The following is an 11377-nucleotide window of genomic DNA, read 5'->3' on the forward strand; positions in this document are numbered from 1 at the left end:
ATGATAGCTGAGAAAAAGGAGAGCAGTACAGGAAGAAGAGGGGGACAACACACAAATAACAGCAAGTTTGTTCCTCAAACCATGCAAAAACTAGTGTAAAGATGTGATCCCTTCTTGCTTTGCTGCTTCCTTGACCGGGCAGATCTGACGCATCACGTGTGGCCATTGAGGACAGTGCAGCAACCAGGAGGGAGGATGGTCTTGCTCACCGGGTTGGCAAGGTGGAACTGATACTGACTCCAGTGCTGGCCATGAACTCAGCTTGGCCAATGCCTGGTTCTCCCGCTCATGGCTAAGCTGGGCTTTGCTCAAGTGCAGTGGTGTCAGGGTGGGCACAATTTCATTCAGTGAACGCTTTCAAAGACCAGGACAAGGGATGCTCCCATGCCTTATTGAGTCATGGGCCTAGAACTAGAGCTAACAGCATTACATATTCATGTCTGCTGAATATTGTGGTCAGTCAGTCCCAGGCCCCAAGCACAAAGTTTAGAAACCATGTGAACCTGTGGGTATCTCATGACCTATCATCTCAGGACATGGTAGACTCTCACTGTAAATCACATCAAATCTTGCCTATTGCTTAAATCAAATATCACTCTGAGGCCTACATTTGTGGTATAGAATCTAGACCAATAAATCTGAAGGAGCAGTCTAGGATCTGAAAATACCTGCTCACCACATCTTGTGTTAGTCTAATTTTATGAAAAGTTTCTCTGATTTAGCCTGTATGTTCTACGACTCTGGCCTTGAAGTTCATTCCTGCTATGGCTTTGTTTTCTCACTCACTGTACTGGAAGTGATCCGTACATTTTACTACTTCTATGTGTTCATGTTTGTCCCCAAAGCGTGAGTGAAAATGTATGAACGTATTACTTTCCAAGATAAGTCCATGGAGCAAAGTAACTGTTAAGACCTACATCATCAGAACACAGAAGCTACCAGAACCAGACCCATCCAGAGGCCAAGTCTGTGGCTAAAGCAGAGTTTTATAAACAGAACAGTTTCCTGGTATAATTTTTGTTTATAAAATTAATTAATTAATTAAAATTTAAAAACCCAACACACCAAGTATGTTCATTTTTCTCTACCCCAGTTCGCTGGCTTAGAAGAACAGGGTAATGCAGAAAATGATGTCTTGAGACTAGGAAAGACTCTGATTCATTTGAAAAATACAGAAGAGGAACATAGGCAGCCTGAGTCAGAAGAGCACACTGAAGTGTCCCTGTGTAGTGTCAGGCCAGGGTGAGTCTGACTACCGACCTGAGCCTCTGTGGACAAACAGGACCACGTGAAATCTTTGGTCTTCCGTTAGCAACGAGGCACAGGATAAACCTGGGCTAGCTAACCTTCAACTCCAATTCCTCTTCATGCCTTCCTAACTAATCATTAAAACATAATGAGAAATAGAATAACTATGAAAATAGGCGTCTGAACTAAAGGTCATAATTGCAGACAGGGGACGGAAGCAGAGAGAGAAAAGCAAGCGGACACAGACCTCCTGGTGCACGTGTTAACTCCTTCACTAGGGCTTCTCAGACACTGTGCCCAGCCACCTGAACACTGCTCGATGGTTGGGACAGTCAGCTCCTTCTGTAGAGCTGCAAACTTGGGCTCAACTCATTAAGTAACACACCAGTGTCATCCAGATACTACAGCGCTCCTATGTTTACTTGGCCCAGCATCCAATCTCTTCACTAGAGAGGTGAAGATGGGCCCTCCAAACTGAATGTATTCTAGATCTCGATGCTTTTTCTTCAATCCTTCAATTCCATTCTGATTACAAACCTGCAACCCATGGCTGCAGAACTCTATAAGGTTTTGACATTTGAACTCAGGCACTATAAGGATTTCCCCACATGTATCCCTGTTAAATACATGAAGATTGAAATTAGGATGATGCTCATCATATTTAGTCTCCTGCCTATAAGAGAATCATTAAATATTTCATGTTTATCAACCAGACTTCTACTCCATGTGTTTTTGAATAAATACAATAGATAGAAATTTTTATCTTTTTTACAAAAGAAATTAGATTCATGTTAAGTATTCTGCAAAATGGTTACTCATTTACTGTATCATATGTCTACTTTAGATCAGTGTTTTGATTTAATCAACTACAATGACTGCATAGTATTTCATCCTATGTATATAGTACAACAAAATATAATCAATCGATGAGCATAGAATTTAAATATAGTTTCTCATTATTACACAAAATCTTTAGTGTCCAGTGTTGAACCTATTATCTGTCTTTGCTGAGACAGTGCAAAAACTGGAATCTCTTACTTGAAGCTTGCTACTTTTATAGATACTGACAATTTTTCTTCTAAAAATTATGTGCTAATTTATGAGTTATCAACTGTTTATCAAGAACTACTTCCCCACAAGTAAATATTTAGTTCTGTTTTTAAATAATTAGAAGAAACTCATTCAAATAATAAAATACATATATTACATAAACTTAATTAAATGACTTCTATCGTTTCTATACGTTTGTATAAGGACTATTTTTTCCTAAGTTATGTTATACTCAAAATCTAAAGTCCAGTTTGGGTAGACAAGTCTTTCTTAACTTGAGAAAAATATATAGATGATAAAAAGGAAGTGGGAGTATTTACAATTGCCATGTAAGAATAGGAATGGGGTAAATAGCAAATACAAGACAGTGTTTACATTACACTGCCATGATTTATATGGTTGGCCTAACTAGAGTCTATTGTAGTAGCTCTGAGCATTAACTTGGGTTCTGGCATCAGAAGAATTCCATCATTCGGGCTGGTGAGATGGCTCAGTGGGTAAGAGGACCCGACTGCTCTTCCTGAAGGTCCAGAGTTCAAATCCCAGCAACCACATGGTGGCTCACAACCATCCGTAACGAGATCTGGCGCCCTCTTCTGGGGTGTCTGAGGACAGCTACAGTGTACTTACATATAATAATAATAAATAAATAAATCTTTAAAAAAAAAAAAAAAAAAAAAAAAGAATTCCATCATTCAACAAAGGTTTGTTGAGCTTCTATATATACCAGGCTCTGTTCTAGGGTTGGGTATATGAGTGAACAAGAAAATGAAGAATGCCATACTTTCATATACTCTAGGCTCAGGGAAATACAAATTCATTCATTCATTCATTCATTCATTCATTCACTCATTCACTCATTCATTCATTATTTAAAAAAATAAGAACAGCGGTTTTGGAGATACTGGGGAAGGGTATGGATACCTTACACTTGGAGGCAAGGCAAGACTTCACTGAAGTTATCTGTGAGATGAGCTTTTGTTTCATTAGCTGGTTTGGAGTTTTGTTTGTTTATTTTTTGGTACTGGGATCAAACCAGAATCATACTGATGAACACTCTACCACTCAGATACATCCCCAGCTCAGGAAAGGAAAAGAAGAACAGGACCTCAGAGAAGCCCTGGGTTAGAGAAGGAAGGCCTAATGTGAAATAAGCTTGGCTTGTTCATGGGATAGGAAGAAGGCCATAGGACCCAGAAAAAGACTGAGGGGGCACCTGGATGGGGTTTTGGAAACATTTGTTTCTCTTCCAAGGTGTTAGAATGACATAGTCTACTTAAACATTGGCTAATACACTGCTTGGCACTTGCTACTGGGAGTCCTTAGACAGGATAGATGACCTATCTTAAAGTACAAGTAATTACATAGAGTTAACAGAGGTGATGCATGGAAAGCACTTTACAAATTATCTGGCACATAATGATTGTTCAGCAAATGTTTTTATCTAAATCATTATCACAGAATTAAATAATTATGAGCAGAATTGCGCCAAAATCACTATTCACATTTATGTGAAATAGTAACTAGTAACATTATCAAAATTCATTCTTTTTCCATATTCTGAGAGGTTACATATTTACATACTGAATATTGCCTCTGCCCTGACCCTCTAATACAGAGGTTTTCACGCTTCCTAATACAATTCCTTTAATACAGTTCCTCATGTTGTGGTGACCCGCAGCTACATAATTATTTCATTGCTATTTCATGATTGTAATTTTGATACTTTTATGAATCATAATGTAAATAATTTTAGAGACAGAGGTTTGCCAAAGGGATCACAACCCATAGGTTGAGAACCACTGCTCAACTACGGATCTTGGTTATTTATGTGTATAATCATGCCCTGACTCTATCTATGTATCTATGTATCTATGTATCTATGTATCTATGTATCTATGTATCTATGTATCTATGTATCTATGTATCTATGTATCTATCTATCTATCTACCTATCTACCTATCTAACTATGTATCTATGTATCTATGTATGTATGTATGTATCTATCTATCTATCTATGTATCTATGTATCTATCTATCTATCTATCTATCTATCTATCTATCTATCTCTATCACACACACACACACACACATTAGATTACTATCTTTGTGGAATCCAAATCTCACATATAAAGCAGACAGGTAAGTAAGTAGATCAGGGACCTAGCAAGTACATGGAGAACAAAGTCCTGGGAACAAGAGAAAGGCAGGCATGCTTCAGATTAAAGTATTTAATTTGATAAAAATTTAAGCAATGCATATCTAAAATGTATAACTGAAAATTGTCTGCCATGATTATGATTTTGTGGATTTACCTAACACTAGACATCATGCCAAAATCATAACAGAAGACCCATCCCTGACGTGCATACTTATTGTGTTCCCATTTTGCTTCATCTCTTTAGCAACCCCTAAGAAACACGAAAGAACAACTTCTTGTATTTGTCAAGGTACTGAAAACTGTGAGTAAGAAAACCAAAAATTGTGAAACTTTCTGTACTTTTCTTTTGCTTAACTCTTACTTTTCAAATCATATGCTTAGATCTGTGTGTGTGTGTGTGTGTGTGTGTGTGTGTGTGTGTGCATACACACAAACCTTCGGGAAAGTTTATATACAGTAAGGAACCCAGTTTCTAGGTTTTAATATAAAGAGTCACAGGGGTCTTGGAAACAGTTATCCACTGATCTTCCATCTCAACAAGAAAACTATTTCTCTAAATTTAAAATTGTGGACTGATTCTATATCCAAAGATGGAGAATCACAGTTAATTTGATACCAATTCTATTAACAGAACTAGTAACATGGTAGCTTAGAAGGAAGTAGCCCTTTGTATTGGAGGTTGCTCTATGACATATAAAATATTACACTGCCCATTGTCTTATTTGGATCTCTACAATAACTCTAAGAAAACACTGCAGATTGGACATCTGTGTTCTAATCGACAGAAAGGCTGACACTGAGTAGGATTCATCTCATTTTGTGTGTTCGCCTGCACGTGGAGGTCAGGGGACTATGATGGGTGTCAGGCCTTAGAAGGTATTCACTGGTTTTCTTTTTTGTTGTTGTTTTGTTTTATTTTTGGTTGGTTGGTTTTTTGAGACAGGGTCTCTTGTTGGTCAGAAGCTTCCTAATTAGGCTAGGCTGTCTGTCCAGCAAACCCAAAGCATCCCCCTGTCCCTGTCTCTGTCTCCCAACTGCTGAAATTACAAGTGTGCACTGCAATATCCATTTTTTTACATAGTATTTGGAGATTGAACTCAGGTCTTTAAGCTTGCATGGATGCACTTTACTGACTGAGCCATCTCTCCACGTCCAAAGCTCTTATCTCATGAACCCTAACATATTACATCTTTCCTTATATTCATCAACTTCAGTTCTTGTAACTGTCTTATAGTAAGGTGGGGTTTGCTCTTGTCATCATTAGCAGCAGCATCTACATGAGGATCTACATGAGTTATAAGAAGCTTGTTATTAAGCAAGTTACCCTTCGTCACTCAACTAGTAACCCAAAGGGGCAGGATTTAAACCCAAGTAGACTCAGATTGGTAACTCTTGAATGTGTCATTAAGTTGCCTCTTGAGTGACAGCCTCTTCTCCCACCAATTTCAGTCCCTTGTGCAGTGGATTTAACCATGGACAAAGGACATGTCTTGAGCTTACATAAAAGATTTACACTCCTCCCTACATGTCTAAACATTATCAATCTGGGCCACCCGTGACTATGTTTCATCTCCAGTATGATGGAGAACCCACATGCAAAGTGCCTAGCAGAAACCCTGGCACAATGTATGCAACTGTCAGTTGCTGAGCCTTTGACATGTCTGGCATTGTGCTAAGTGCTTTGCTATGTATATATGAATATCATGAATATTAGAACTGTGTTTTTCTTCCTTAACATGCTAGATCCAAACCTGACTCTTTGGAAACTAATCTGGACAGTAAAGATATGTCCTTTCATAAAACCAAAAAATTTTATATTGACACACATAGGAAACTATGTTCATGGGTTATAAGGGACTGTCAGTGTTGAAACCACATGTTCATAATAAATTAAAGAGGCAAAATACAAATAGGAATACTTAAGTCCTGAGCAGGTCTCACAACCTAGAGAGGGTTTCCTCTTCAGGCAAAGAAAAATTTGACACAAGAGTTACATGTGTGCTCACACACACACACATATGCACACACACACAAGATATAGCATAGCATAGTATAGTATAGAATAGTGTGATATAGTATAGTATAGTGTATAGTATAGTGTATTATATATATACATATATATATATATGAAATTTTCCTAATCGAGTCAATTAACTATAAACAAGTTATCTCCTTCAGCGCTTTTAAATAGTATGCCTTATTGATCTTTTGAAACTGAAAGCTCAAGAAATAAGGATTAAAGCATATTAACTGAGTTTTACAAAAGAAACCTAAAAACTATTTTCACAATTATTTTTTAGAAATTCACACATTCTGCAAACCAAAGTACTGCAGTCACCCTTGCTTAAAACTGTAGATCAGAAAGAGGTGATCCCAAAATGTGGTTACCACATTCCTCCAGTCAACAAGTATCCACTCACCGAGGTCTTACACACTTTCTGTCAGATGAAGTAGAAATGGAGTCAAAGCATTCCATTTCTGAGCGTAGATTCCACAGCCAAGAAAGCAAAAGTAACCCCAGGGAAAGCAGCCAGGAGTCAGATACGTGGATGGGTGCTTCCAATGTACCACACTATGATCAGACACCATAGAAAGGGTCACAAGAAATGGTGTGACACTGGACAGGAAAGCCACTCCTTTTCTAAGCACTGAGGGGTAGCAGGGTGTTTGTGTGTGTGTGTGTGTGTGTGTACGCACACACAGTCTTTTGTTGCAAGTCACTGAACTTCAGAGAAAGACTAGAAATGTAGAATGTATTCCACAACCAATATAAATGATATTGATTTTCAGATGGTCTACTCCTGCATATTACTCATGCTGCCTCTCCCTTCTGTTCCTGCAGAGCACTGAGTTGTCTGTGTGTTCGCTTGAGCCCACGAGAGGCCCAGATCACCACACGGCAATATCAATCATGCCTTTATGATTCATCTCTCCTAAAAGCCTGCACTGAAATGATAATGCACTAACCTGTCTCCAGTTAATGGCAAAATAATGGTTGCTTGGGAAGAAAACACAATGAAGGACAATCTCATTTCAGGGCTGCAAAATAAGGAAAGAGGCAGTTAAAACATTTTTAAAAGAAATATTGGTACAATACAAAAGCAGAGCCAGGAGTCTCATTTAAAATTGGTCTCCCTGAACAGTCCCCACTTCCCTTAAATGGACTTCTCTCAGTAGATCAGCTAACTCTGCCCAGCCTTCCTGTCTGCACTGCATTTCTTTTTATGCAGTCTGTGCTTCTCAGCTCTCAGAACACTCCTCCACAAATTACTGGGGTTTACATCTAGAAAGAATAACTGGAAAGTCTCTAGGCTGCTGCAAGACTCTTTCCTAGAAAAATGTTCCTTCCTTTGATCTTCTCCTACTTCTCTCTGCAGGAGGCCACACCCTTCACTTATGGCTGGAGAGAAGCCAGCTTAACTTAGAAGCCACGTTATGATAAGAGTCCAGACAAAAGTCACCGTAAATACTGTAAATACTTAAATATCTTAATACTTAATAATTACATTTCTTAATACTTTGAGCATTAAGAAATCACCTTTTGACTTGGCATTTCAAATTCCCAATCTGTCTTCCAGGATTTTGGCACTAATGTCACCAAAAGGTGGTTGTTTTTAGAGAAGCGTATGCTAGTGTTGCTCAGGTCTGAAACTGCAGTTGTGAAACTAAGACACAAGACGAAAGGTCCAAAGGCCCAACTCCTGTAAGCACTGTGCTTGACGGCAGCTATCTTTTATTCATTTCCCCACAACATATAATTAGTAACTGAGCAACTATACTTGAGCCAGAGAACAGTATATGCTATAGAAATCCAAACTTGCAAACCAGATTCAATAAGAGCCTCGTTTTCTTCAAATGTGACATTGAAATAATCCGTTGCTTTTGAGTAACACTGAATGACATTCTCAGCACATTCAGTGATGGAATCAGAAACTTATAAACAACGGTCTTCTTGGCTTTGACAGCCACAGATCTAAGCTCTTATTTATATTCCCTGCCTAGATGGTTTGACCTCAGACCCTGTCCAGGAACCAGAGTGCTATCTTTGGCTCCTGAAGCAGGAAACTGAAGATTGAACACCGACAGGCATACATTTTTATAGGGACAGCTTTACGACTGCCAATAACCAAAGCGGGGATTGCCTAGGCCTCTACAGATTGTTTGAAGTTACTTGCAACATGACTTTCAAAATGTTTTGATCATCCAAGCCTGTTTTACAGAAAACATTTGGGCTCAGAAGACTGAGGGAGGCAATATTTAATGACACAGCTCCTATCCATGTCCCTCCCATTATCCTGATAAACTTGCACTTGTTCCTGGCATCCAAAAAGAAAAAAGAAAAAAAGAAAAAAAGAAAAGAAAAGAAAAAAACAGAAGAGGGTAACCACAGAAAACATTGCATCCAAGGGTTATTTTTAAATAGGGAATGCCACTAATTCCTGGTTACTTCTAAATAAGAGAGTAAGCTGGATTTACCAGCAGCCATGCTTTTTATAGTCGAGGGAAACAGTGTTTGCTAGTGAAGCCTCCTGCATATATAGAACGGTTACATTTTAAACCAGCCACACACCCACACATTGTGTAAACACAACTCATTTCTTTAAATGCACACACACACACAAGTGCTTTTTCAGCTAGTGGGTTATTAACACATGTTCATTTAAAGTTTTCCAACACTTTCTCCTTTTAAAATGTGGAAGTTTACAGAGCCAAGTGTGTGGAATTGAAAATATAGTACAGACACTATTAGGATAAAATGTATTTTTTAATGTGATAAATTATGAGAAAGCATAACTCAAACTCAAAACAGATGAATGGTCGAAAGGAAAAGACATTAAGAATTGTATTTGAAGATATTCCCTCACACTCTGGGCCAAGTTTCTGGGAGCCAGATAAATTGAACTTGCAAGGGTTAGCTGAAAGTCTCGCCTGAGCACCATGTGTGAAAGGGCCACCTTGAGACGTTTAAAATTAAACATTTTGATTTCGGGAAAGATTTCCCTTGCAAAGGGTTTTAGAACAGGGAAACCCGGATGTTTGTTCGATTTCCTTTCCAATGCCAAGAAGGGTACGATGGGGAGACATACCTCACAAATCTCTCTGTCAGCTGGTGGACAAAATTATAAATTTCAATCCAGTTATTTGCTACACTGCCAGACCTGGAAAAGGAAGATAAATTGATCAGAAAGACAAAACAGTGGGCCTTAATGGCAAACATTTCTTCAGTTTTAAAAGGCACATGGGGGGGGGGGGGGTCCAGGAGTCAGGGGTAGGGGTAGGGGACTGACTCCCCTCTTCAAAGTTAAGTGCTTGTTCATGTTCATGTTCAGAGCTGAAACTTTAGTGTTTGGGCTGAATCAAGGAAACCAGGAAGACCACACTTCTTGGGGGGGGGGGGGACGCTTGCTTGTGAACTGGTTAGAGAAAGACCTGGCTTTTCAAAATAAAATCACAAGCCCTCATTTCTCAAGAAATGCAGGCCACATTGGGTATATTAAGGCTTTTTTTTTTCCTGGCTCCCAGTGTGATCAGGACAAAATTAGGCAAACTTTAGAATGTCCGTGGGGATCTAGGGGGAGTGTGATAAAGAGACCAAAGAGGCACAAAAGTTCCTGGGAGGAAACGAGCTGCAGGTCGCCACACTACCATTTCCCAAAAGACTCCAGGACAAAAAAGCAGTGCACGCCTCTCCTCTGGAGAACCAAGTAGCCCTGGAGTCTCACCGCCCCTATTCCTGTACAGCTAATGAGCTTGCTTTTGAAAGGAGTCAGCCACATGCACGCTAGGGAGAGTTCCCTCGTCGCCTCCCCCAGAATCCAAACACATCTCAACTTCAGTCCTAGCTGATTCAGAGCTGCCCTCCCCCCCCATCCCCCCCCATCCCCCCCCAGGAGACCCTGACCCCACAGTCCTCCTTCACTCACTTGTCCAGTACGAAGTACAAATCGAAGGCTTTTTTGCAAGAGGGCTGCTCCTGGGCTTGCAGCAACGACCCCGGACCGCCCACAGCCAACAACCACAGGCCAGGGAACAGCCAGCTCCCAGGGCTGCGCGCCCGGGACCGACCGGCCACCATCCTGTGGCCGGGGCCCGGCAGCTCTCTCTGGCTCACAGTCCCTTGGGCTCGGGGTTTTGGGCTCCGGGCTTCACACAGCAGAGATGCGAAAGAGGCGGAGTCACGGGGGACTCGCCCCGGGGTCAGAGACTGAGCGGGGCTGGGACACCCGCTCCAAGCTCAGAGCCACCCAACAGCTGCCACCGAGGAGAGAGAGCGAGGTCCTGGGAGGACAAAGAGAGTCTCCGCAGCCGCAACAGCTGCCGCCGGAACTCTGGGCAAATCCCAGTGGACAGAGTCCAGTTCTCCCACTCTGGATTCCGGAGAGTTGCTGCAGACAATGAGGCCCGCAGCGACAGCTCTCAGGACAAGTTCCTCGTCTCCCGCCGAGTCTCCAGCGCCCACCCCGGAGCAAAAAGGCTGGCGTCTAGCTGCGGTGGTGAGCTGCGGGACAGACACCGGCGGACCCCACGATCGCCGCGGGAACTCAGCCGAGTCCTCCTCTTCCGCCTCTCTTACTCGGACCGCCCAACTCCTCGCGGCACTTTATAACTTTCTTCCCTGCCCCAACCTGGCGCCGCGCCGCGCAGGGCGAGCCTCTGCAGCCTGGGATGCTAAGCACCCGGGGGAGCGGCAGGACGCCGGGCATCCCAGGCCTGGGGGGTGGGGGTGGGCGCTGACCGGTCTGCTCGTGCGAGCCCGAGGGCGGGGCGCCGGGAGGAAGCCCGCCGAGCCACACAAGCACACTTATGGGTTCGTGCTGAGCAGCGGATGACTAACGCCTGCCAGATTTCGGAAGGGAGAGAGGAGTTCTGAAAAACAAACGTCCTCTAGATACTAAACATACCCAACTCTCCCGCAA

The 11377-nt window shown here is 41.6% G+C and overlaps 1 protein-coding gene across 1 annotated transcript in view; it reads right to left on the bottom strand.

The window, feature by feature from the left end:
* The window catches only part of Antxr2 (ANTXR cell adhesion molecule 2), a 135966-nt gene extending 124944 nt beyond the window's left edge, over window positions 1-11022 (bottom strand). Inside the window, exons 1-3 of the mRNA XM_021163097.3 lie at window positions 10385-11022; window positions 9548-9619; window positions 7428-7499 (exon numbers count right to left, since the gene is read on the bottom strand). Coding sequence (XP_021018756.1) covers window positions 7428-7499; window positions 9548-9619; window positions 10385-10536 — 296 coding nt within the window. The 5' untranslated portion in view covers window positions 10537-11022. The remainder of the gene's footprint in view (window positions 1-7427; window positions 7500-9547; window positions 9620-10384) is intronic.
* Window positions 11023-11377: the final 355 nt, after the last annotated feature.

This window comes from Mus caroli, unplaced genomic scaffold (genome assembly GCF_978045245.1).
Source record: "Mus caroli unplaced genomic scaffold, Mus_caroli_1 scaffold_4, whole genome shotgun sequence".
NCBI lineage: Eukaryota > Metazoa > Chordata > Mammalia > Rodentia > Muridae > Mus > Mus caroli.